The following is a 27,971-nucleotide window of genomic DNA, read 5'->3' on the forward strand; positions in this document are numbered from 1 at the left end:
AATGCACACTTAGATTCACACAGGACACCGAATAGGACAGGAGAAGTACTCCAGATATAACAAACTGACCCTAGCCCCCCGACACATAAACTACTGCAGCATAAATACTGGAGGCTGAGACAGGAGGGGTCAGGAGACACTGTGGCCCCATCTGAGGACACCCCCGGACAGGGCCAAACAGGAAGGATATAACCCCACCCACTTTGCCAAAGCACAGCCCCCACACCACTAGAGGGATATCTTCCCAACTGTGAACACCATCCCAACTGTGAAGCACGGGGGTGGCAGCATCATGTTGTGGGGGTGCTTTGCTGCAGGAGGGAGTGGTGCACTTCACAAAATAGATGGCATCATGAGGCAGGGAAATTATGTGGATATATTGAAGCAACATGTCATGACATCAGTCAGGAAGTTAAAGCTTGGTCACAAATGGGTCTTCCAAATGGACAATGACCCCAAGCATACTTCCAAAGTTGTGGCAAAATGGCTTAAGGACAACAAAGTCAAGGTATTGGAGTCGCCATCACAAAGCCCTGACCTCAATCCTATAGAAAATGTGTGGGCAGAACTGAAAAGGTGTGTGTGAGCAAGGAGGCTGTCTCAGTTACAAAATTGGAAGGCTACCTAAAACGTTTTACCCAAGTTAAACAATTTAACAGCAACGCTAGCAAATACTAATTGAGTGTATGTAAACTTCTGACCCCCTGGGAATGTGATGAAAGAAATAAAAGCTTAAATAAATCCTTCTCTCTACTATTATTCTGACATTTCACATTCTTAAAATTAATTGGTGATCCTAACTGACAGGGAATTTTTACAAGGATTAAATGTCAGGAATTGTGAAAAACTGAGTTTAAATGTATTTGGCTAAGGTCTATGTAAACTTCAGACTTCAACTATATCTCTTTGTCTGCCTGGATTTGGGAGGTTCATTATCCAACTGATTGTCTTCACAGTTGACCTGCTGTCCATCCATGTCCAAACATTAGTAATACTAAAAAGCCCTGGCCACTTCGACATTATTAGCTAGATGCCCTAAAACATATGGACCTCTTTTGATTATAATTTGTCGGCATAAGAGTGTGATTATTGGTACATATACATTGATTAATAGACTACATGTATCTCTCAGTCCAGTCTCGTTACCAAATAGCCATTTCTGATCACTATTGGCTACAGCGAACTTTCATTTAATTTAATGAAGCTATTCATGAGGGTAGTTACTGCTTTCAATAAATATTTAAAAAATTTAATTGGTAAACATTTAGTTACGAAGTTTTCGACGATATGCATCAATACCAAATTCAGTGTGATATCAATACCAAATTCAGTGTGGTTCATCTTAGGGATGTCCATAAGAGGGTTGTTTCAAGTTGATAGGCCACTGTGGAGTGGATTTACAGTGGATTAAATGGACAAGTAAAATTTTTATTTTTTATTTTTTATAACTCAGCCATCTTTTGACCAATATCTTAGCTTTCTTAAACTAAGTTAAGACATGTACCATGGGCCTACAACATTTGGTGTCATTTGGTCCTATGGTTCATAAGAAGTATTTTTTTGCATTTTTAGCATACTAGAGTATGTGCTAATATGCATCTACTGGCGGCCGTCTTTAAGTGCATCAACGTTATTTTTCTCAAAATCTTTAGGGACTATTGTGATGAGTCCATTTTACAAAATTTGGAGTGAGTCTGAGTTTTAGTCAATGAGAAGATTTTTCATTATTATTTTAGCATTAGCGTTACATAGTCAAAAAAGAGAATTGCTAATAGTTTCCTTATTTTTTAAGATATCAATGGCAAACTGAATGTTTCATCATGGTAATGTATTTGATGATCCTATATCGTTTCACGTTGATAGGCCACTGTGAAGTGTATTTACAAAGGATTTAAATGGACACGTAAAATCAGATTTCTCCCCAATTTCGATCTTGTCTCATCGCTCCAACTCCCCAACAGGCTCGCGAGGCTTCCTCCGAAACATGACCCGCCAAACCACGCTTTTTAACACCCGCCTGCTTAACCTGGAAACCAGCCTCACAAATGTGTCGGAGGAAACACAATTCAACTGACAACCAAGGTCAGCCTGAAGTTGCCCGGCCCGCCACAAAGAGTCTCTAGAGCGCAATGAGACAACTAAAGGTCCCCCGGCCCAAACCTCCCCTAACCTGGACGATGCTGGGCCAATTGTGCGCCGCCCTATGGGATTCCTGATCACGGCCGGTTGTGTTACAGCCTGGGATCGAACCTGGGTATGTAGTGATGCCACTGCGATGCAATGCCTTAGACCACTGTGCCACTTGGGAGGCCCAATTTCCTGATTTAATAATAAGTCAGCGTTTTTTTCAGAGACAAATGTGTTCAGCAAGAAGAAAGACCTCTACCTACAAAGTTTGCAGTCTCTTGGTTAAACAGGGTGGCGGATATGAGGATTTAAGTGAGACTGTTTATAACAGCGCCACCTATAGGCCAATCAGTGCCATTATTTTGGTTAGGCTGACCCAGTGGTCTGGTAGGCTGATCCAGTGGTTCTCAAACCTCTCCTCGGGGACCACCAGCCAGTTCATGTATTTGATCTATTCCAGAACTAGCACACCTGAATCAAATGGTCAACTAATCATCAAGCCCTTGATTAGGTCAATCAAGTGAACTAGTTCAAGGCTCAAACAAAATTGTGAAACAATTTGGGTGTCCCCGAGGAGAGGTTTGAGAACCACTGGGCTAACCTAACCAGGTAAAACTACGGACGCTAGTATGACATAGTAATACATCAGCTGTAAAATGGTTTTATATGGGCTAGTCATACAAGTCATATGTATTTTTTTGACTAAACAACAAATGTGATTGGACAATAGAATTATCAGGGCATCTGTAATTAAAAAGTTACTCACATAGTATGTCATCACTATTGTGTTGATTAATTAATTCCAGTCAATAATTTTGGATTGAAAAGGTCTAGGTAGTTAAGCCACCTGAAATTTGAATATAAACAACATTTGATCACATTCCCATTTTTCTTAACACAAATAAATAGGCTTTTTTTAGGCTATAAATACATGACATTACTGCTTAATTTCCCCTGGCCAGAGGGATCAGAGCTCTAGGCTACCTGCAGCTGTGGTGGTTATCAGTAAACTACAGTTGATCAGGCTGAAGCACAGATTAATTGTGCTGAGGCAAATCACTCTAAACAACAATACTTGCTTTTGTGTCCATATTTTTTTTACCCGAATAAAAGTGTTGGGGCATCTAAATTTCGATTTAGTATGTCCAATTTTTGACTTAAGTATCTCGACATTTTGATCTACATTTTATATTGTTTTTGGTGGTGGGAATGGGCTTCCATAGTTATTTGACCATGTCAAGGGGAAAAAATGTCTAAAAATAATGGTAAGTTACACACTAATAAACCTTAAATGGAAACTGGAATGAATGACGACTACTGAATGGCCATTGCAGGGCAACTCTAAATAAAATCAAAACCCAGAAAACTGTTGTGGGGATTTGCAAGGTGACGTAAGTAAAGGGTGGAGGGCAGCAGAGGAGTGTCACTAGTCAACACAGCCACAAATGGCTAAACCCCGTTTATTTCTACAATTTCTCTTCTTAAAATGTGATTTAAACATAACTTTTAATCGTAACCACACTGCTAATTCTAAACCTAACTCTAACCCTAAATTTAAAGCAAAAAAGCAGTTTTTTTTGTTTTCAAGAATGATTACCATAGCCAATTTAGACTTTGTCGATGTGTTAACTAGTGACAACCAAGCAGAGGAGGGAGGGGCGCTGTACTACACGAACTTTATCCATAACCCCGGGAAAACAACAGAACCATTCAGCAGAGAATCCTGAGCGAGGTGTAGTGGAACGTGGAGACAGCGGCACAACATTGGACTATAGTGGTACCATTTGCTCCTAGCGCAATGGTTCTCCCAATAAGATATTTTCCAATTCATGTGGCACTTTTTTGTTTGCTAGAATGGACTCCCATATCAGCCTTCAACCTGGATACCTTGAATGTCCTGAGGAAAGACGGGGAACCGGGCAGTTTATTTGGATTCTCTCTAGCCATGCACCGGCAACTTATTCCTTCAGATAAGAGAATGTAAGTTTAGTTTTTTGTTGTTGTTGATATTGTTGTTGAATTAGTTATGTAACATTTATTAGGCTTACACTTCGTGTGGGTAGGTTAGGCTACTTATTGTGCGTCTCCGGTCTCCATTTTACAGTAACGTTAGTTGGAGCGTTCATCACTTGATGTATGGTAGCAGGTCCATTGACCAAATTCCGGTGGGACCGTTTTCTTGTCAAGGCAGGAGAATATTGTGCATTTAAAACGATACTGTGCATTTAAAAACGTTTCCTATTAACGCAACGTTCCACAATTGTTTCGTTATGGAGAGAAATGAACTATTTCTATTCGTACATGGTTTTTAAATATTTTAAAGTTAAACATTTAAACATTTTTTTTACTCTATGTTTTGGAGACCTACGTGTTGAATGCGTGTTAATAGGCTAGAAGCACAATGAGTATTTATATTCAGTAGTGCGTGGGTCCAGTCATTGTGTGTTTCAGAATGCCCTTTGACAGGGTCCTTGCTACAAATTAACAATGGAAAACCAGAGGTAACGAGCTTTGTCACTGGAGAAATCATGCATGTTAATGACATTTGTTCAAAAGAAAGTGACTCTATCCCCCAAATGAGAGGTTGAGATGGGGACCTCTGAATATGAATAGGAAATATGTAAGGACATTAAGAAGTGAATACACACGGGATATCATACGTAATTTTTTTCATAGTATGGGACACTGTATTGCACACCCAGATGTTTATTGAAAAGTATATTATCACTGTTATCATTTCGGAAGAATTTTGGTGTCAAGTAACCAACAGCATTACTTCTGCTGTTTTAAATTCTTAAAAATAGATCTGCCTGCAACTCCATTCTTGTGCACTTATTTAATGAGTTCATAACTTGGTTATAAACCCGAGTTTATAACAAATGGTTGTCATTCTACTAAATAGCAACTCAGGCATCTGCAGTGGTGCAACCATGGTTTTATCTATTCATCTGTAATCCATTCTCTGATAGTTTAGATTAATTCCTCTGAAAAGAGGAATGATTGGTGACCTGATGTAATTGTCCCAACGGAGAGTGGATGAGTGTGGCATGGGTCGGGGTGAATTATTGGTTTAGAACAGGGTGCTAAGGGCAGTGGCCCAGACAGAACACACTGTGTGTGTGCAGTGCACTGTGCACCATTTAAAAACATTGCAGCCATGAACATTGAATATATTTAGATAAAGAACAATCCATGAAGTCTAACTTTATCAAATAAAGATGTATTTTAACTATGGTCAGCATTGCTTTATTACCGAAAGAGCAAAATATTTGGACATACCTGACATTCAATAATGATTAGTAATGGTAATGATAGATAGGATGGGCACCATCCGTGTGTAACCTGTGATTCATTTAATTTAGCAAACCCTGAGGTGCCAGGAAAGTTAGGGGTGAATGCAATGATCCAGTGCGGGACAAAACCATGCCTCACAGGTGTGTGTTCCAGCTAACCACCAGAAGAACAGAGCAGGGGGATGGGCTCTGCTGCATGTCATATCCACACACATACTGTAGCCAGGGTGAGCTTAGCTGAGCTCCAACAAGCAAGCACACATTTGGTGGCAGCCAGAGGGCACTTGCTGCAGTACATTAGAGATGCAAAGGCCCAGTCTGCAATGCACTGATAACAACATTTTGGCCAGGATTCCTTAGATCACTCAGATATCCCTTCCTTTGCTTAGATCCTCACTTAGATCCTGCTTTGAGGAATGCAATGTGAACCTCTTCAGGTACGGCAGTTCTTGGTATCACTATTAACACATTTACTACATGCTTATCACCTACAACACCAGAGATTTTTAGGTTAAGCAATATGGACCCACAGTTAAATTATTATAATTAGTATATACAGTAGGAGGATGCAGTTAAGCATAACCATAGTGTCATTTGAAAGGGAACACGCTTGAGGTTAAGTGCTTTGAATAAAGGTTAGAATAAGACAGTTAAAATGCTCATCTTAGACTAAATCATGCCTTTGTGCCCATAAATGGATAGGGAGTGGAAACAGATGAACAACACAACTTTTAAAATGTTTTTTTTAATGCTATTTTCAAAGCACATTTTCACCGTAATGGCTGCTGTAAATTACTAGTTAAAAAAAGTTGAATGTCCTACTTGTATGTTAATGTTTTACAAGTGTGTGTATCTCTCTGCTTGTCCAAGAAATAAGTTCAAGAGAAGCCTGCTGATGGCCCAAAGCAGCAGTCTCCAAAATATATAGTGAATTTCATGGTATTTGTTGGACAAACAGAAGCTTGGTATTTCTCAGGAGCCTGGCAGTTGGCTGTGTCCCAGTCAATTTCAAAGGGAAGCTAGAGTTCCTTGGTTGGGTAGAGAGAGAGCCACTGATTTATTAACAACGATAGAAGAGCTCAAGTCTTGGTGTTTTGAAAAGCCACACACATTGGGATCAGATTTACGAAGCAATGTCATTTCGGAAGAATAAGAATTCAAACAAAAAGTCAAGTCAATGTTAGGAGAATGACAAACATTCTAGTAAATCTGTCCCTGTCTTCTACAGAACTCCAATGAAGGCTAAGAAGACATGTGGAAAATGAACCATTTGCCTTTATGACAGTTTCCCCTCCCTGTTGGGTTCTTGTCCTTGGTTGGTTGTTACAAAGAAGATAGTATCATAAAAAAATGTGTAGGCCTATCCATTTTAGGTCATTGAGACCAGAAGGGAAACACAGTGTCTTGTAAACATTTTGTCTGTAATCAGTGCTTTACTTGAACTGAAATAGGTGCCGGTACTCATTTTGGGTGCCGGTACAGTTTATTTTTAGGTGCAGGAGCTCCACAATACTTTTGATGTAATATTCTAGGAACAGGAGCTCAAGCAGTAGAACATTTGAGGTACCGGTACTCAGCTCTGGTGAGCTCCTGCCCAAGTCAAGAACTGGCTGTGATCTCAAATGTAAATCCTCATGTGACCTTAGATAATGAACAAACCAAGTGAAAGCAGAGTTGATCACAAAGATAGTTAATGTGTAGCCCTGGCTAACAGCTGTGATGCTCATTAACCCGCTATGTCTTTACACAGCTCAGAAAACCAAATGTCAACGCAAATATTTGTGAAACCAATCGACAATTGACTCTATTTATATTTTCCCCCACCTAGAGCATCTGATATTCACAGTCAGTGGCATCAATGGAAAATGCTAATCTGGCCAAATTATCAGCAACATTTATTTGGGAACATGAATGAATTAATAATGTTAGCAACTAATTTATTGGCTATTGCTTGTACTGAGTGACCACTTCCTTTTTAGTACATTGGGGCTTGGAACATTTTTTTTAAAGGAGCATATAGTCTATTATGATGAGCTGGCCATACTTATTGGAGCAGCGGGTGTGTCTATATAACAGACTAATATCCTCACTGTCTGAACTCAACTCAACCAAAGTGATTAACTCACTTACCCTTCCTCTCTAGTTAGATAACCTTCGGTGTCTAGCACCGATTGTGTTAAACTGATTTGAACTCAAAACAACCTCAAGCCCTTCAGGGTCTTATTGCCAATGTCTCTGTGCATGGTTAGTGTTCATCTTTTTAATAAGAAACGGAACACTTCAAAAATAGATAACAACAAAGTGACAACCGAAACAGTTCTATCTGGTGCAGACACACAAAGACTGAAAATAACCACCCACAAAACACAAAGGAAAACAGGCTACCTAAATATGGTTCTATATGGAACCATATCAGGCCAAACACAGAAATAGAAAATCATAGAAATACTAACATAGACAACCCACCCAACTCACGCCCTGACAATACTAAAACAAAAGACAAAACAAAGGAACTAAGGTCAGAACGTGACAAGATGAGTATCTGGATCAGTGTAACGATCTGCATCAGTGTAACGATGTGCACTGAAAGTCAGGAAGCAAGTTCAGGGAGTGAGTGTTTTTATAAATAAACGCAAAATAATACAAAACAAGAAACACGCACAGACATGAAACAGAAATGTAAACAATGATGACTGGGCAAGGAAAGGGAGTGACATATATAGGGAAGGTAATCAGGGAAGTGATGGAGTCCAGGTGAGACTGATGACACGCAGGTGTGCTTAACGATGGTGACAGGTGTGCGCCATAATGAGCAGCCTGGTGACCTAGAGGTTGGAGAGGGAGCACACGTGACAATCAGCATTTGTGTGTTCGATTACAGACTCAAAATGACCAGAAACAAAGAACTTGCTTCTGAAACTCGTCAGTCTATTCTTGTTCTGAGAAATGAATGCTATTCCATGCGAGAAATTGCCAAGAAACTGAAGATCTCTTCAACTGTCCAGTCCTCAACTGGCAACTTCATTAAATAGTCCCCGCAAAACACCAGTCTTAACGTCAACAGTGAAGAAGCAACTCCGGGATGCTGGCCTTCTAGGCAGAGTTCCTCTGTCCAGTGTCTGTGTTCTTTTGCCCATCTTAATATTTTATTTTTATTGGCCAGTCTGAGATATGGCTTTTTCTTTGCAACTCTGCCTAGAAGGCCAGCATCCCGGAGTCACGTCTTCACTGTTGATGTTGAGACTAGAGGTCGAACGATTATGATTTTTCAATGCCAATACCAATACCGATTATTGGAGGACCAAAAAAAGCCGATATCGATTAATCAGACAGTTTTTATATATATATTTGTAATAATGACAATTACAACAATAATGAATGAACAATGAACATGTCACGAATATTACCGAAGGTGACTCCCCTTCTTGTTCGGGTGGCGCTCGGCGGTCGTCGTCGCCGGTCTACTAGCTATCACCGATCCGTTGTTCTGTGTTCCTTTGGTTTTGTCTGATTGGTATCACCTGTTTCTTGTTTGGTTGTTAGGGGAGGGATATATATAGTTCGTTCAGCCCGCTTCTGTTTCGTGCGGGCTTGACAGTCTGTTTTGTTGTTTGAGTGTATTTTGTTTGTATTTGGGTTTCACGCTGTCCGTTTATATTTCTGATCATTTGTTTTGCCACTTTTGGTTCATGTTATGTTTCCGGGACATTAAAGCGTGTTTTTCCCACATCTTTTGCTCTCTGCGCCTGACTCCACACCTCCTCACTCATTTTTCGTAACAGAACACTTTTATTTTAACTTAATATAATACATAAATAAATATCTAATCTATCAAATAAATAATGAAACATGTTCAATTTTGTTTAAATAATGCAAAAACATAGTGTTGGAGAAGAAAGTAAACGTGCAATATGTGCCATGTAAAAAAGCTAACGTTTAAGCTCCTTGCTCAGAACATGAGAACATATGAATGCTGGTGGTTCAATATTCCAAGTTAAGAGGTTTTAGGTTGAAGTTATTATAGGAATTTTGACGAGTCGACTATTTCTCTATACCATTTGTATTTCATATATATTTTTTTGTTTGTTGAATTTTTAATCCCTTTTTCGTGGTATCCAATTGTTAGTAGTTACTATCTTGTCTCATCGCTACGACTCCCGTACAGGCTCAGGAGAGACGAAGGTCGAAAGCCATGCGTCCTCCGAAACGCAACCCAACCAAGCCGCATTGTTTTTTAACACAGCGTGCATGTGTTGGAGGAAACACCGTGTACCTGGCGACCTTGGTTAGCACGCACTGTGCCCGACCCGCCACAGGAGTCGCTGGTGCGTGATGAGACAAGGATATCCCTACCGGTGTGTCGCCCCACGGATCTCCCGGTCACGGCCGGCTGAGACAGAGCCTGGGCGTGAAACCAGAGTCTCTGGTAGCACAGCTAGCGCTGCGATGCAGTGCCCTAGACCACTGCGCCACCCGGGAGGCCCGTATTTCATATATCTTTCACTATTGGATGTTCTTATAGGCACTTTAGTATTGCCAGCCTAATTTCGGGAGTTGATTGGCATGAAGAGCGCTGTGCACCAAGCATTGCTAAGAGCTGCTGGCATACATAGTAAAGTGCTGTTTGAATGAATGCCTACGAGCCTGCTGCTACCTACCGCTTCTCAGTCAGACTGCTTTGTCAAATATCAAATCATAGACTTAATTATAATATAATAAACACAGAAATACGAGCCTTAGGTCATTAATATGGTCAAATCCGGAAACTATAATTTCTAAAACAAAACGTTTATTCTTTCAGTGAAATACGGAACCTTTCCATATTTTATTGAATGGGTGGTAACTCTAAGTCTAAATATTGCTGTTACATTGCACAAGCTTCAATGTCATGTCATAATTATGTAAAAGTCTGGCAAATTATTTCGAAATGAGCCAGGCGGCCCAAACTGTTGCATATACCCTGACTCTGCTTGCAGTGAACGCAAGAGAAGTGACGCAATTTCCCTAGTTAATATTGCCTGCTAACATGAATTTCTTTTAACTAAATATGCAGGTTTAAAAATGTATACTTCTGTGTATTGATTTTAAGAAAGGCATTGGTGTTTATGGTTAGGTACATTTGTGCAAAGTGTGTGCTTTTTTTGTGTGCTTTTTTCGGGAATGCGCTTTTGTTAAATCATCACCCGTTTGGCGAAGTTGAAGTAGGCTGTGATTCGATGATAAATTAACAGGCACCACATTGATTATATGCAACTCAGGACAAGCTAGTTAACCTAGTAATATCATCAACCATGTGTAGTTAACTAGTGATTATGTGAAGATTGATTGTTTTTTACAAGATAAGTTAAATGCTAGCTAGCAACTTACCTTGGCTCCTTGCAGCCACAAGGTCCTTTTGACATTGTACTCGTGCAACAGGTGGTCAGCCTGCCACGCAGTTTCCTCGTGGATTGCAATGTTATCGGCCATAATCGGCGTCCAAAAAGGTTGATTTACCGATTGTTATGAAAACTTGAAATCGGCCCTAATAAATCGGCCAATGCCAATTAATCGGTCGACTTCTAGTTGAGACTGGTGTTTTGCGGGTACTATTTAATGAAGTTGCCAATTGAGGACTTGAGAGGCGTCTGTTTCTCAAACTAGACACTCTAATGTACTTATCCTCTTTCTCAGTTGTGCACCGGGGCCTCCCACTCCTCTTTCTATTCTGGTTAGAGCGAGTTTGCGCTGATCTGTGAAGGGAGTAGTACACAGCGTTGTACGAGATCTTCAGTTTCTTGGCAATTTCTCGCATGGAATAGCCTTCATTTCTCCGACCAAGAATAGACTGACGAGTTTCAGAAGAAAGTGCTTTGTTTCTAGACATTTTGAGCCTGTAATCGAACCCACAAATGCTGATGCTCCAGATACTCAACTAGTCTAAAGAAGGCCAGTTTTATTGCTTCTTTAATCAGCAGAACAGTTTTCAGCTGTGCTAACATAATTGCAAAATGGTTTTCTAGTGATCAATTAGCCTTTTAAAATTATAAACTTAGATTAGCTAACATGCCATTGGAACACATGAGTGATGGTTGCTGATAATGGGCCTCTGTACGCTTGTGTAGATATTCCATAGAAAAATCTGCCGTTTTACAGCTACAATAGTCATTTACAACATTAACAATGTCTACACTGTATTTCTGATCGATTTGATGTTATTTTAATGGACAAAAAATGTGCTTTTCTTTAAAAAACAAGGACATTTCTAAGTGACCCCAAACTTTTGAAAGGTAGTGTATATATTGAACATGTTAATGCATCCTTTTCAAAACAATAGCTATGTACGTCGATGATTTGGTTAGGATATCTCCACAGTGAAACCAGAGAAAAGGCCATTGAATTGTACATGCCAGGCCATCTGTGCACATGTAACCCAATAGACCGCTTGCAGCAGTTTTCTCTCAGACAAGACACCCAAAACCAACTAGAAATCGTGGCTTTTCTTGGATCACACTGTACAGTAGTATGTATATGAACTCTTTGCACCACATCTAACAGGGGTTTTGTTCCTATCTGAGCTTTCACTGAGCAGGATCTCTGCTTAAATCCAGCACGCCTAATTCTTGTAATGGCCTGGCTGATATAACAAGCCAACTCCAGGCCAGTGCCAAGTGTTGGTGTGGGTAAACGGACACAGTTAGAACAGCTGCAGGGGTCCTGGGGACTGTGAGTGCGTGGTGGTGGGGGCAGCGTCACACATGTGAACAAAGGATGCACCCATAATTTGGTCACCACTATTCATTTCCTGTTAGTCTGTAACCAACCATTCTGATGGTTGATCTGCCATGCTTTGACATGGTCTCTGTTTTGACTTTCTTTGCTCTTCCTTATTGTCTTTTAGACTTCTTGACAGGGATATGGATATGGCTTCCCATGTATGCTTTTAATTACCTGTGGTAGTTATGCTGACTTGATACTATAACCTGGATGTTTTCTGTTTTAGGGAAACAGGGGCAGTAGATTTGCAATGTTATTTTTTGAACGTGTCCGAAAATGTCTCATTTCCCGCAAATGTAACTTGTTGGCAGTTCGCTACGAAGAAGGTAGCTTAGCGGTAGCTTATATCACATCACAGTGTTCCCATTACTTCTCTAGGGCATTCAGATCTATGAAGACCAGAGGGAAGAAAGTTTCAGAAGCTCCAAGTAGCAGTTTTGACATTTTGGTTCAAATTGCTTAGTCATTCCGAATGAGTTTATCTATATCAGAAGCTGTTTAGTAGTCAATATGACAGGGTGGATAAGGTGCTTGTCCATAAGTCATCAGAAATTAGCAGTTTGTTTACATGTGTGCACCAGACTTTGGATGCAAAGGCTGAAGTGTTGCATGTTAATGTCAATATTACTCTTCAGTGATTTGCCGAATTCTACAACTATCACTGAAGAACCATGCTGAAAACCTTTTCTTGCAGATACAAATCCCTATCTCTGTGTTACTATCTCTGTGTTACTATCTCTGCATTGATGTGTTGTTTCCCACCTAATATAGCTCTATACTCTGGGAAAAAAAGGTTATATCTAGAACCAAAAATGGTTATTCGCTTGTCCCCATAGGAGAACCCTTCGAAGAACCCTTTTTGGTTCCATATAGAACCCTTTTGGTTCTACCCGGAACCAAAAAGACTTATCCTATGTGGATAGCCGCAGAAACCGTTTGGAACCTTTTTTTCTACAGGTGTATGGGGTTGTTTTCTCCAGGGTTAAGTGAAAGTGTGATGTGCAAGAGTAACATTACAATAAATACATTGTGATTCTGAAAGCCCTCAACTATATACATTCTAACTGTGCCTAACACTGAAGCTCAGCTGCACTGTGAAATTGTAGTTACGATCTTTGTATTGACTAAGCTCTTATTTGCATTTCACTGGCTGTTGATAGAAGGGAGGGGACAGAATTTGGGCTTCCATCTTCCTCTTTCCCAACAGGCTTCCTCTTGGGAGTTCTTGTTTGTTAATTGGAGGTCTATGACACTATCCAATGAATCAATAGGGGGTTTACGGAAGTGCCTGTGGAATCATGCAGAGTGGAGGAAGAGGGTGAAGAGGATTCCCTGACCCCCTTTGAGGAAATTCTTACAATGTTTCCATTGGATTCACACTGTGGTCCACGATCACCCAAATGTGTTCTCCACTAGATCGGTCCCTAAGCAGTTGAACAGAGGACTTGTACTGTGGACTGTAATACATTTCCCTAATTGCATTACAAAACGACTTCCTCTAGTTAATATGCAATAGGCCTATGCAATATTTTTGCCCAGAGTGAGCCATTCTCATATTGATGCTTCTGCTCACATTTTTCTCAGTGCTCCCCGGTATGGGCTGTGGCTCTCACTCACTGTCCAGGCTGGAAAATGTGACCCAGAGTGGTCCTGCTGAGGTGTTTCTCTCACTGTGGTTGTTCAACAATGCGCAAGCTGCCTGTGTGTTTCCCTCTATAGTGTTAGTCTAACAGGAACACTTTTTTCATTTAGTGAAGTGCAAGTACAGCCAATTCCTAAAAGCCCTGCTAAGATATTACTTGAAATGTTTCATTCCAATATCTCATTCAGTCACAGGTCTTATAAAGCATTGTGCATAAATATATGGGCTCCTGAGTGGGCAGCGGTCTAAGGCACTGAATCTCATAACTACACACACCCTGGTTTGATTCCAGGCTGTATCACAACCGGCCGTGATTGGGAGGCCCACAGGGCGGCGCACAATTGGCCCAGCGTGGTTAGGGTTTGGCCGGTGTAGGCCGAATTTGTTCTTAACTGACTTGCCCAGTTAAATAAGTAAATACAAATGTAAATGGCTCTACAAATTATTCAAGCCTTTAACATATTCACACAGGCCTATTGTCTCCCGGCGGTTGTTAGGATTCTCTGAGGGACTGGGGGATGATTTGGATAAGTTGTTGTCAGTGAGCTAATGTTGTACAGGACAATCACATTATTGAATATGTTGCAAATTAGATTGTCGGCTCTACTGTTGCTCTGCCTATTGCTCATTGTATTGCACAATAGTCTACTCTACTACATACAGTTGAATTTGGAAGTTTACATACACTTAGGTTGGAGTCATTGAAACTTGTTTTTCAACCACTCCACAAATTTCTTGTTAACAAACCATAGTTTTGGTAAGTCGGTTAGGACGTCTACTTTGTGCATGACACAAGTAATTTTACCAACAATTGTTTACAGACAGATTATTTCACTTATAATTCACTGTATCACAATTCCAGTGGGTCAGAAGTTTACATACACTAAGTTGACTGTGCCTTTAAACAGCTTGGAAAATGCCAAAAAATGATGTCAGGGCTTTAGAAGCTTCTGATAGGCTAATTGACATAATTTGAGTCAATTGGAGGTGTGTACCTGTGGATGAATTTCAAGGTCTACCTTCAAACTCAGTGCCTCTTTGCTTGACATCGTGGGGAAATCAAAATAAATCAGTCAAGTCCTCATAAAAAAAATTGTAGACCTCCACAAGTCTGGTTCATCCTTGGGAGCAATTTCCAAACGACTGAAGGTACGACGTTCATCTGTACAAACAATATTACCTAAGTATAAACACCATGGGACCACACAGCTGTCATACCGCTCAGGAAGGAGACGTGTTCTGTCTCCTAGAGTGGAACGTACTTTGGTGTGAAAAGTGCAAATCAATCCCAGAACAACAGCAAAGGACCTTGTGAAGATACTGGTGGAAACAGGTACAAAAGTATCTATATCCACAGTAAAACGAGTCCTATATCGACATAACCTGAAAGGCCACTCAGCGAGGAAGAAGCCACTGCTCCAAAACCGCCATAAAAAAGCCAGACTACGGTTTGCAACTGCATATGGGGACAAAGATCGTACTTTTTGGAGAAATGTCTTCTGGTCTGATGAAACAAATATAGAACTGTTTGGCCATAATGACCATCGTTATGTTTGGAGGAAAAAGGGGGATGCTCTCAAGCCGAAGAACACCATCCCAACCGTGTAGCACGGGGGTGGCAGCATCATGTTGTGGGGGTGCTTTTGCTGCAGGAGGGACTAGTGCACTTCACAAAATAGATGGCATCACGAGGCAGGGAAATGATGTGGATGTATTGAGGCAACATGTCAAGACATCAGTCAGGAAGTTAAAGCTTGGTCGCAAATGGGTCTTCCAAATGGACAATGACCCCAAGCATACTTCCAAATTTGTGTCAAAATGGCTTAAGGAGAACAAAGTCAAGGTATTTGAGTTGCCATCACAAAGCCCTGACCTCAATCCTATAGAAAATTTGTGGGCAGAACTGAAAAAGCATGTGCAAGCAAGGAGGCCTACAAACCTGACTCAATTACACCAGCTCTGTCAGGAGGAATGGGCCATAATTCACCAAACTTATTGTGGGACACTTGTGGAAGGCTACCCGAAACATTTGACCCAAGTTAAACAATTTAAAGGCAATGCTACCAAATACTAATTGAGTGTATGTAAACTTCTGACCCACTGGGAATATGGTGAAAGAAATACAAGCTGAAATAAATCATTCTCTCTACTATTATTCTGACATTTCACATCCTTAAAATAAAGTGGTGATCTTAACTGACCTAAGACAGGGAATTTTTTACAATGATTAAATGTCAGGAATTGTGAAAAACCGACTTTAAATGTATTTGGCTAAGGTGTATGTAAACTTCCGACTAAATAGATCATGAGAATCTCTTTTTTTTTGTCCCTAGCCACCAAAATAATTATTTTGAGGACTGACAGCCAGTTGATATACAAATTGTTTATATTTGTGTCTCAAAGGCCATGTTCCCAATTATTTTAAAACGCTTGAGACAGTATTATGAATGCTGGCAGTTTGTCTGGCAATTTGTATAGACACACAGTAATGGAGATGGTTTCTGTTATTCAGTGCAGTCCTGGGTACTAAATTGACTGCATCTAATCCCATGTCTAAAAATGGTCAGTATGAATTATTGAATAGAACAGCTGCAGTATAGGATTACCAAACATCTCTGACATCTGCTATTGTCACAGTACATTAATCTACAGACCATACATATCTTAAAGATACAGTCATTGGATTTTTCTTACAGACTGTTGATTGGAGCACCAAGAGCCAAAGCTCTGGCCAACCAGAGAGCCAACATAACCGGAGGCCTGTACAGTTGTGACATCACCACAGAATCCGATGACTGTGATCGCATCGATTTTGACAATGAAGGTGAGGTGTTACTCATATCTGTTTCTCTCTCCTACACAACATATGAATTAACACGATGCTTTATTATTCACAATATACTGTAATTGTAATAAATTATTCTAAAGCAAGAATAAAAAATAACATCCTGATTCCTTCTGATGAATTTCCACAGAGGATGTGAGAGTTGAGAACAAGGAGAACCAGTGGATGGGGGTGACAGTTAACAGCCAGGGCCCCGGAGGGAAGATTGTGGTAAGTCAGTGTCTGAGGATATACTGGTTGGTTTCCTGACCAGGCTCATTTTGCTTTGTATATCTCACATATGGAACTTCGCGTTAGATCTGCAGTATTCAATAGCTGAGGATCTGTCTTACTTGGTGGATGTTAACCTGATTTCATTATACCCTGATGAAGACAGCTTGTCTGCCAAAACGTTGGTTATTTAGGTTGTTCAATTATTGCATCGGAGCTCCTAGAGTGTGCGGCTCTCTTTTTCTTTTTCAAGTGTTCTACTCCGCTAGCCAGCATCTCGCCTAAACAGGTGTGCGTTTCTCTCGCCTCCAGATTAACCTGATTCTACTGTCTTGTCATTGCAGACCTGTGCTCATCGCTACCAGAGACGTCTGTTTGTGGACACTGCTCAGGAGTCCCGTGACATCACAGGCCGCTGCTATGTCCTGAGTCAGGACCTCACTATTGATACGTCCTCTGATGAAGACGGAGGGAACTGGAAGTTCTGTGAGGGACGTGCCAGAGGCCATGAGAGGTTTGGCTCATGCCAGCAGGGTCTGGCTGCCACGTTCACCAAGGACTACCATTACGTGGTGTTTGGAGCGCCTGGCGCCTACAACTGGAAAGGTAGGAGTCTGTTCATAAGGCAAGAACTTAAGTTGTAGTTGCCAAACCTATTTACTTTGAAAATCAATGGGTGTTCAATGTTTTGATTTGAATGTCAGCTGAATGAACCATGTAGTAATTGTGACTTACATTGCCCTCTAGAGGTAAAGAAAGGCATTGCAACCTTCTTCATTTGACATTTCCATACTGTGCTTTAATTGAATTTTTATTTCACTTGTAGAATAAATTCACCCAATTACATTTAGCTTGTGTCATTATTGTTTTGTTGAGGGTCATATTTAAGCCAGCAGCATTCCATTGACATCTTCACCCCTCACTCTCAACCACTCTAGGCATTGTACGTGTAGAGCAAAAGAACAACACTTTGTTGGAAAAGGGATTTTATGATGACGGACCTTATGAAGTTGGAGATGAGAACCGCTTGGATCCTGACCTGGTGCCTGTGCCTGCTAACAGCTACCTAGGTGGGTACAGTGGTCTGAACCTTGATTGTGGGAATCATGTGTTTTGTGTGCTTAGGTATCCTGTTCATGACCAGTTTGTCTGCTGCCAACCCTGATCAGTTTGTGTATAAGTCGCCTTCTCTGCAGGTCAGCTTTGAGAGAACTCTAGATGTGAGGACCAATACTTACTTAGGTTTGTGACCTTCGAGGTGCCTAAAACATTAACCATTCCATCTCCATGATGGCTAACTAGTGAATGGTTTATAGTGTGAGTATTTAGCATGTCATTATTTTAACATAATGCTTGAATGCACTGCAGTTATTATTACTGGTATAATTATGTGTGCATCAACATATGTTTTCTAGGTTGCGTCAAGATAACATGACTAGTATATTTAGTTGTGTTTTTCTTTACATCCCAAATTCACTCATTTATCCATGAAATATGCATGATCTGTATTATAGACCGTGTAAGAGATATACCTTGATTCCTGTTATTTTATGTTGCAGGATTTTCCCTTGATTCTGGCTTTAGCATCACCAAGGGGCATGGCCTAACTATTGTGTCTGGAGCACCACGAGCCAATCACTGTGGGGCTGTGGTCCTGTTGCGAAAAGAGAATGAAGCGTCAGCAAGACTCTCCCCAGAGTACATTCTAGAAGGGCCTGGACTGGCATCGTCTTTTGGATATGATGTAGCTGTGGTCGACCTGAATGGAGATGGGTATGTCACACAAGTTCACTTCTACTTTTCCAGTTGTGGCTTATCCATACATTATGTAATCAAACCTACATGGATATTGTAAGTTATGATTAAAAATGTTTTTAAATGGTTGTTTGTTTTGCATCCCAGGTGGCAGGATATTGTTGTGGGAGCCCCTCAGTTCTTCATGAAAGAGGGAGACATTGGAGGAGCTGTTTATGTCTACATCAACCAGGCAGGAAAGTGGGCCAAGATCACCCCAATCCGCCTCAATGGAACCAAAGACTCAATGTTTGGGCTGGCAGTGGAAAACATCGGTGACATCAATCAGGACTCCTATCAAGGTGGGAACCTGGTATCTGTTCTTGTTTCTGGCCTTTTCTGTGCTTTTTCCACCAAATCACATAGCTAAATGGCTTCTCTTTTACAGACATTGCTGTTGGAGCGCCCTACGCTGACACTGGTGCAGGAAAAGTATACATTTACCATGGTTCTGCTAATGGAATCAACACCATGCCTGCACAGGTTGGTTTTGCAGTGTTTTATTGGTTGTGAATATCATTGTTGACATAGTGAAATGACATCTCTGCTGCATCCTATTTTTATTTGCCATTTCAGATCCTTGAGGGAAAGCCCAACAACATCAGATTATTTGGATATTCTCTGGCTGGGAACATGGACTTAGATAAGAATTCCTATCCTGATATAGCCATTGGGTCGCTCTCAGATACAGTACTCGTTTACAGGTGATGATCTTGTTAGGCTATCTATAGCAGTCTAGTTTCGACCTCACAAATCCATTTCAAGATAACACATAACACATTTTTTTTTTTTTAGGGCAAGGCCAATTATTAGTATCAAGAAGGATGTCAAAATTACTCCGAAGGAAATTGACTTCACAAAGAAAACCTGTGGCAACAGTATCTGGTAAGGTGTTGATGGGATTTGATGATTTGAAAATGATTTGATGATTTGAAAATATTTATACTTCTGTACATTTGTTTGCTAATTTAATTGAATGACATCCATTTGTTGTCTATAGTTTGACCGTGGAAGCATGCTTCACCTATAAAGCAAACCCTGCATCCTACAGCCCAAAACTAAGTAAGCAAAGCTTCTCTCTCTCCAGTAACCCCACCCCAATTGGGATCATTTGTCGTAGTCCCGAAATGACTGAATCCATTTGTCCTTACATAATACATACTGTTGTTCTGGAATGTTTCCTTACAGCTATCCGCTATGCATTTGAGGCTGAAGCAGATCGCAGGAAGCAAGGGCTGATCTCTAGGGTCCTGTTTCTGAACAAGTCTCGCACCGACCAGGACTTCCAGTCCACCGGATTTCTGGACCTCCGGGGACAAAACAAAAGAGCGTGTACCAAGACAAAAATCAGACTGCAGGTACAGAGGAGTTGATGCACAACTAAATTGTGAAAAACTAAAAGAACCACTTAACTCAACATTTCCAACCGAAAATGATGCACAAGTGAAATATCTATGTATTAATACCGACCTTTCAAATAACTATTTATAAGTGGTCTACAACGTGTCCATCAATGAAGCCAGCGTATAGAGTCACTGCTGGCGTATAGTTGTCTGATGTGTAACCCTCTTGAGATTTTAGAATAACACCTAGAATGTGGCGAGGGAGGGGGTGTACTCATCATGGTTGTGTTCTCTGTCTGTAGGATAACATTAGGGACAAGCTGCGTGGTATTCCCATTGAGGTGTCAGTGGGAATCCAGGGTACCAAGCGTCAGAAGAGGCAGAACGCTCTCCCCCAGCTTGTGCCTATTCTTGACAACTCCCAGCCAAGCAAGGTCGTCACTGAGGTAATCATACTGCTTCAGAGCTGAGAGAGGATCTCCATGTCCCCATTGTTGCATATACTTCACGATGCCATTGAATGTCTCAGGGCGAATGGAATTCAGTAACGTTTAGAATGGACTTACTGTCAGATGCATTAAAAATACGCTTTTTATGTATTGTGCTTCACTACAGGTTAACTTCTTAAAGGAAGGATGTGGAAATGATAATATTTGCCAGAGTAATTTACAACTGGTGTACAGATTCTGCTCCAAAGAGCCCAACCAAGAGGTATTCCCCCCGTTACAGATGTGAGTATGAACAAACATTCTTAGTGCATATACATTCTGGGATGTTCATGCTAAGATTTGGAAAAAGAAAACCATGAATCTGAGGAAGAGGTATAAGGCAATGTTTTGTTTTGTTTTTTATCCAGGCAGAATGGGCTACCAGTGATCTCCCTCAGTGATCAGAAGGACATAGCTCTGGAGGTGACAGTGAAGAACAGAAATGGGGATGATGCCCATGAGGCTAAGCTGGTGGGGATGTTCCCTAATGCTCTCTCATTCTCCGGCTTTCGCTCTCAGAAAACTACGGTAAGTGGAGGGACACTGGATTATTTCAGCATAGATTTGCTATCAGTCAAGTAACAACATTGTAATGGGCTCTTGTTCTCCAGAGGGATAAACCGGTGCTTTGTTTAGCCAATCAGAATGGCTCCCAGACAGAGTGTGAACTGGGGAATCCATTCAAAAGAGATTCAGAGGTAGGCTATGAAGCAGTTTTCTTTACAATATTTTTCTTATTCTGTCATTCTGTGGCTCACTCATGGGGAAGGTTATTTAATATTTGGATACGTGTTTCCAGGTTACTTTCTACATAATCTTGAGCACTGCTGGTATCTCTCTCAATACCACAGAAATCGACATTGACCTTGAGCTTCAAACGTAAGTAGCACTATAGTTTTCGCACAAACGTGACTGATGACTGACTTGGTGGCCTTGTAAAACACTTTTTTTGTGTCATTTCTCTTCTTTCAGGACCAGTACACAGGAAAGAACAGGCAGTCTGAAAGCAAGGGCAAAAGTAGTGATTGAGATGTTACTTTCTGTTGCAGGGTAAGTATTCAAACATTGACACTTTTTGACTACAGCATCAATTAGTTTTGAAAGCTATTGTGAGCAATGTGGTCCTCTAACATGTGGTTTGTTTATCAACAGAGTTGCGAGACCTTCCCAGGTGTATTTTGGGGGCAATGTGCAAGGAGAGAGTGCCATCAAGACAGAAGAGGAGATCGGCAGTTTGATCGATTATGAATTTAGGGTAATTATCGTTGTCTGCTTATCTCACTGAGTTTCTCAATATAACTTGATCTGAGGTTAGAGGACTGTGATGAGGACTGATCTGAGGACTGTGATGTTGAAAATGTTAATACCTCCAGATAATCAATTTGGGGAAGCCATTGAAGTCCTTTGGCACAGCCTCGTTGAACATTCAGTGGCCCAAAGAGAATGTGGATGGGAAGTGGCTGTTATATCTGGTTAAGATCAGCACCACTGGCCTGGAAGAGATCCCCTGCTCCCCAGAAACTGAGATCAACTCTCTCAAACACATTCAGGTAATACTTTCCTAATGCAGTTTCACTGTACTCTATGCATTTTTGTAGAAGCAAAAAATGTCCAGAGATGAGGTTTTAAAACACTAAATGAAATTCTAGTTTGAAATACTAACTTGTGATGTTTTTTTTTTTTAGGAGTCTAGCACATCTAGGAAAAAGCGTGAAGCTGGAGGCAAAACATCTGGAGGCAAAATCTCTTTGGTATCAGACCAAAGAAAGCACAAGATTTTGGTAAACACACATTCATTTGCATTTTTTTTTAAATGGATCAATAATGACAGCTAGGTTGTCTGACAAAATGTATTTTCCTCTCAGATGTGTGGCAATGGCTATGACTCTAGATGTGTGGTGATCAAGTGCCCTCTACTGGGCTTGGACAGTAGTGCAGTGATTTCTCTAAGGTCCCGTCTGTGGAATGCTACCTTCCTTGAGGTGAGAAACAACATGTCTGTTGTTTGCTTTTGAAAATAGTCCTAAATAGCCGATACGATTGATTTGGACATTCTCTAACATTGAAAACCTTTATTTTGAAACAGAATTACGCGTCTTTGAACTATCTTGATATAATTGTGAAAGCTTCCATCAGCCTTGATGCTCCTGCAAAGAATATGGTTCTCAGGAATGCTGAGACTCAGGTGAGTTGCACAGTCCACTCACACAATGACTCCTTCACTGATCAATACAACTAAGAGTTTCTATGTAACAAATCAAAATAAACATATGGTTTCTTCTTGTGCCCATGCAGGTGAGAGTCACAGTGTTTCCGGAGAAGGCAGTAGCCCAGTTTGGTGGAGTCCCATGGTGGATCATCCTCGTGGCTGTCCTGGCTGGTATTCTGATGTTGGCGTTGCTAGTGTTTCTACTCTGGAAGGTAAGGACAGTCTAGCTGCAACACATTTACTAATATATTCACTGTGTTGTACTCTGCTATTAGTAGACGCATGTAACAGTGAATCATTATTCATTCAGGTGGTAATCATAACATACAGTGATTAGAATGTATCTTTCTGATAAAATTGATTTTATTCACACTTGCGGTGTTACAGTATATTTCCATTCTCATATTGATTCTCATCACCCTTGCTCTCCTTAAGTGTGGTTTCTTCAAGAGAGCCCCACAGTATGATGCAGCATATCACAAGGCACAGATCCATGTTCAGCCCTCTGACAAAGAGGAACTCACTACTGAGGCATAGTGCCTGATCTCTGCACTCAGACCTGGGGTAAAATGGACATTGCAGTCAGCATGGAGTGTGGGCTTAACAAAGACTAACTCACTTTGGCTTTAAGGAAATGCTTACTTCCGAAGCTACTTCCGAACGTCTCGTGTGAAAATATTTGAATGGACACACTCCCATACTCCCCAAGTGAATGCACTTTATGTATCTAGTCCCCCCCATTTGAAGGTGTCATAAGTATTGGACAAATTCGCTTATTATATATTAAGTAGTCAAAAGTTTAGTATTTGGTCCCATATTCCTAGCACGCAATGACTACACCAAGCTTGTGACTCTACAAACTTGTTGGATGCATTTGCAGTTTGTTTTGGTTGTGTTTCGGATTATGTTGTGCCCGATAGAAATGAATGGTAAATAATGCATTATATAATTTTGGAGTCACATTTATTGTCAATAAGAATAGAGTATGTTTCTGGACACCTCTAGATTAATTTGAACGCCACCATGATTACGCATAATCATGAATGAATCGTGAATAATGATGAGTGAGAAAGTTACAAATGCACAAAGATCATGCCCTCAAAACAATTTGGTGAGAAAGTTAGAGGCATAAATATCATACCCCCCCCCAAAAAGCATGATATTTATGCCTCTGTAACTTTCTCACTAAAACGTTTGACTAAATTGAATACACGATAAGTAAATTTGTCAAAATACATATGATACCTTCAAATGGGGGGACTAGATACATAAAGGGATTTTATTTCTAAACTGTAAAACAGATATGAATGAAAACACCCTAAAAAAAAGGGGAAAATCTGTACTGTCACCTCATATAAAACATTTGATCTCAAAACCATAATGATGGAGTGTGACACCAAATTAAAAGTTTTAGCTTCACTGTCCAAATAAATACGTATGGGAGTGTACTATATCTGGTCATTGGAATCGATCTAATTTGAATATGTGCAAAGAGTATGCACTATTCAGATACAGTATCTGTGTGTTTGAATTTGGTCAGCATTTAAAGTTTTTGCCCCCGAATGAGCAGATATTCGATTTCCCTTAATTTTCAAACCTATTAAACTTTTTATCCCAGCTTCTTTATTTTTCTAGGTTTCTGCTTTGCCCGCCTGGCTGTTTGGAAATGCTATTTTGAATATTACTCTTTCCAAGGGAAGCATGCTCTCTCACAAATCACTCTCTTTGCATTGCCTCTGATTTGCTTGAGCATTATATTTTCTAAGTGTTGTATTTATATGTGCAGGTTGATACAAGTCTCATTTATAATAATAATATAATAATGTACAGTGGGGCAAAAAAGTATTTAGTCAGCCACCAATTGTGCAAGTTCTCCCACTTAAAAAGATGAGAGAGGCCTGTAATATTCATCATAGGTACACTTCAACTATGACAGACAAAATGAGAAAAAAAATCCAGAAAATCACACTGTAGGATTTTTAATGAATTTATTTGCAAATTATGGTGGAAAATAAGTATTTGGTCACCTACAAACAAGCAATATTTCTGGCTCTCACAGACCTGTAACTTCTTCTTTAAGAGGCTCCTCTGTCCTCCACTCATTACCTGTATTAATGGCACCTATTTGAACTTGTTATCAGTATAAAAGACACCTGTCCACAACCTCAAACAGTCACACTCCAAACTCCACTATGGCCAAGACCAAAGAGCTGTCAAAGGACACCAGAAACAAAATTGTAGACCTGCACCAGGCTGGGAAGACTGAATCTGCAATAGGTAAGCAGCTTGGTTTGAAGGAATCAACTGTGGGAGCAATTATTAGGAAATGGAAGACATACAAGACCACTGATAATCTCCCTCGATCTGGGGCTCCACGCAAGATCTCACCCCGTGGGGTCAAAATGATCACAAGAACGGTGAGCAAAAATCCCAGAACCACACGGGGGGACCTAGTGAATGACCTGCAGAGAGTTGGGACCAAAGTAACAAAGCCTACCATCAGTAACACACTAAGCCGCCAGGGACTCAAATCCTGCTTAAGCCAGTACATGTCCAGGCCCATCTGAAGTTTGCTAGAGAGCATTTGGATGATCCAGAAGAAGATTGGGAGAATGTCATATGGTCAGATGAAACCAAAATAGAACTTTTTGGTAAAAACTCAACTCGTCGTGTTTGGAGGACAAAGAATGCTGAGTTGCATCCAAAGAACACCATACCTACTGTGAAGCATGGGGGTGGAAACATCATGATTTGGGGCTGTTTTTCTGCAAAGGGACCAAGACGACTAATCCGTGTAAAGGAAAGAATGAATGGGGCCATGTATCGTGCGATTTTGAGTGAAAACCTCCTTCTATCAGCAAGGGCATTGAAGATGAAACGTGGCTGGGTCTTTCAGCAAGACAATGATCCTAAACACACCGCCCGGGCAACGGAGGAGTGGCTTCGTAAGAAGCATTTCAAGGTCCTGGAGTGGCCTAGCCAGTCTCCAGATCTCAACCCCATAGAAAATCTTTGGAGGGAGTTGAAAGTCCGTGTTGCCCAGCAACAGCCCCAAAACATCACTGCTCTAGAGGAGATCTGCATGGAGGAATGGGCCAAAATACCAGCAACAGTGTGTGAAAACCTTGTGAAGACTTACAGAAAACGTTTGACCTGTCATTGCCAACAAAGGGCATATAACAAAGTATTGAGATAAACTTTTGTTATTGACCAAATACTTATTTTCCACCATCATTTGCAAATAAATTCAGTAAAAATGATACATTGTGATTTTCGGGATTTTTTCCCCCAAATTTTGTCTGTCATAGTTGAAGTGTACCTATGATGAAAATTACAGGCCTCTCTCATCTTTTTAAGTGGGAGAACTTGCACAATTGGTGGCTGACTAAATACTTTTTTGCCCCACTGTATATTTTCTCTTGCCAGTGTGGATTTTTCAAACGCTCAAAACATGATGACAGCGTTCCAAGATACCACGCCGTACGGATCAAGAAGGAGGCTTGTCAGTTTAAAGACGGAAAAGCCAAGCTGGATTCCTTTGAGAAAAAGCAGTGGATGACAAGCTGGAATGAGAACGAGAGCTACTCATGAGACACTTGACTGTTGGGATACGGTCAGATACAATAATCTCCTATTTTTCTAAACATCCAATAACTGCATTTGGGAAGCAAACTACAAAGAAACGTTTTCTATTCTCCCCAAGGACTCTCAGATGAAAATCTATCCTGTGTCGCATCTGAGCAAATTAGAAGCATCGCGTCTTACATTTGGGTAGAAAAAGGAAATTGGGACTTTGAAATCCATTATCTGCCACTGATACAGTTTTTAATGACATGATGAATTGAGTTTCAATCTCCAATGTTTAGCTGTAGATAATCTTTCTGCTGTGTTTTTTTGCAGTCAGTTTTATCCAATCTCCATATTGTATAATACCTTCAATGAATTGACTGGAACATTTCTGTATGTTTTGTATATATTTAAATACTTTAGCACACTGTATATTTATTTTTGTCATTATCTGTATAGAAAAACTAACAGATATGCATTGGCCAAAGTCTTTTTACATTTTTTTTATCCCAAGTTACTTTTCAGTATAATAAGTTAGGGTAAATGGTACTGCTGATTTTCTAGTGCTGCACAGACATAAAAGTAGCTACAGGTATTATGTGAATAATATTGTAATTGGGACTCATTCTTTGCACTTGATTATTAAAAAAAGGTATGTCATTTCTACACAAGTCAAACAGGTACAAAGTTTATGCAATACCTCTCAATTCCCAAATTAGAAAAGAATAGCACCTTTATGAATATTTCTTAGACAGTTATGTCAGTTATGAGTTTGAGATATTTAACTGATTCCCACCAAACCTCTGTTTATCCAATACAGTGCCCCCTGTCAAATCCATTTCATATACGCAAATACTGTACTGGGTGATACTTCAGTAGCATGCAGCTGGGACAACTGGAGCTCGAAAGAAGCAGTAAAATGCAGTTTATTGTTTCGCTAATTTTATTTGAGCATTCCTGAGTAAGAAGGAAGGCACTCAGTAATGGTATTTGTTATGCGTGTCTTGAAGGTTGAGATGCCACCTGACATAAGAATCATAATACAAACCCCCAAAATGCCGACTTCGGAAAGTGATCTTCTTGATGAATGCTGTCTGTAGGCCTAACAGACTTCATTTGATAAGGAAGCTATTCAAAGGGTAATTTGCTGTGGAATGGAGATCAATGAGAAGCATTAGGTGCTTTCACACTGCACCTTAGCTCAGGGTTAACAAATGTTTGTGTGAACACCGACTAAGCTAGCCCAGGGCCAGTCTAGCCTGGGGCTAAGAACAATGCAGTGTGAAAAGGCCTATTTAGTACTATGCCTACCTAAAACATGCTTTGAAAAAAAAAATAATGTAAGTCTCATCACTGGCTCTTCATTCATTCCTCTAGTCAGATGTTTTGAATACTGTGTTTTGTGACAAATTGCAATAAAAAGAGAATAAATGGCTCAAAGTTTTTGTTTTGTTTTTGGGAAATGTGTTTTTTGCATACTTTAGTCTCCCTGAGACAACCTCAGAATGGGGTGAAAGCCAGTGTCTACCATTTTCAACAGCAACCCTGGAGCATAAGGTTTAACTGCTTTGCTCAACGGCACGTCGACTGATTTTTTTACCTTGTCGGCTTGGGATTCGAACTAGCGACATTTCGGCTACTGGCCCAACACTCTTTATGTGCTTGTTTTGATTAAATAAATGCTTAAAACGTATATA

At 40.4% G+C, this 27,971-nt stretch overlaps 1 protein-coding gene across 3 annotated transcripts; it reads left to right on the forward strand.

The window, feature by feature from the left end:
* The first annotated feature begins 3,823 nt into the window (after positions 1 to 3,823).
* On the forward strand, positions 3,824 to 27,710 carry itga6a (integrin, alpha 6a). 3 transcript variants are annotated; one of them, XM_020455459.2, is made up of 26 exons: positions 3,824 to 4,107; positions 16,515 to 16,642; positions 16,794 to 16,873; positions 17,218 to 17,479; positions 17,812 to 17,943; positions 18,433 to 18,646; positions 18,776 to 18,969; positions 19,056 to 19,150; positions 19,244 to 19,371; positions 19,463 to 19,552; positions 19,668 to 19,729; positions 19,856 to 20,025; positions 20,313 to 20,456; positions 20,626 to 20,741; positions 20,867 to 21,026; positions 21,110 to 21,196; positions 21,298 to 21,377; positions 21,471 to 21,548; positions 21,651 to 21,753; positions 21,872 to 22,048; positions 22,184 to 22,279; positions 22,364 to 22,480; positions 22,585 to 22,683; positions 22,794 to 22,919; positions 23,143 to 23,271; positions 26,134 to 27,710. In XM_020455459.2, the coding sequence occupies exons 1-25, from the start codon at positions 3,926 to 3,928 to the stop codon at positions 23,242 to 23,244; spliced, it is 3,222 nt and encodes a 1,073-aa protein (XP_020311048.1). In that variant the 5' UTR covers positions 3,824 to 3,925; the 3' UTR covers positions 23,245 to 23,271; positions 26,134 to 27,710. The 3 variants fall into 3 exon arrangements, with proteins under 3 accessions (XP_020311048.1, XP_020311044.1, XP_020311057.1); XM_020455455.2 differs by lacking the exon at positions 23,143 to 23,271; XM_020455468.2 differs by lacking the exons at positions 3,824 to 4,107; positions 16,515 to 16,642; positions 16,794 to 16,873; ... (1 more) ...; positions 17,812 to 17,943; positions 23,143 to 23,271 and adding an exon at positions 17,950 to 18,115.
* The last annotated feature ends 261 nt before the right edge of the window (positions 27,711 to 27,971 follow it).

Source organism: Oncorhynchus kisutch, linkage group LG2, assembly GCF_002021735.2.
Source record: "Oncorhynchus kisutch isolate 150728-3 linkage group LG2, Okis_V2, whole genome shotgun sequence".
Classification (NCBI taxonomy): Eukaryota; Metazoa; Chordata; class Actinopteri; order Salmoniformes; family Salmonidae; genus Oncorhynchus; species Oncorhynchus kisutch.

Excerpts from the sequence above, each read along its gene's own strand:
- itga6a (XM_020455455.2), top strand. The coding sequence starts at position 3,926 with ATGGTTCTCCCAATAAGATATTTTCCAATTCATGTGGCACTTTTTTGT. Across the intron at positions 17,480-17,811 it reads TGGCGCCTACAACTGGAAAG|GCATTGTACGTGTAGAGCAA; the intron begins GTAGGAGTCTGT and ends CAACCACTCTAG. Across the intron at positions 21,027-21,109 it reads TTCGCTCTCAGAAAACTACG|AGGGATAAACCGGTGCTTTG; the intron begins GTAAGTGGAGGG and ends CTTGTTCTCCAG.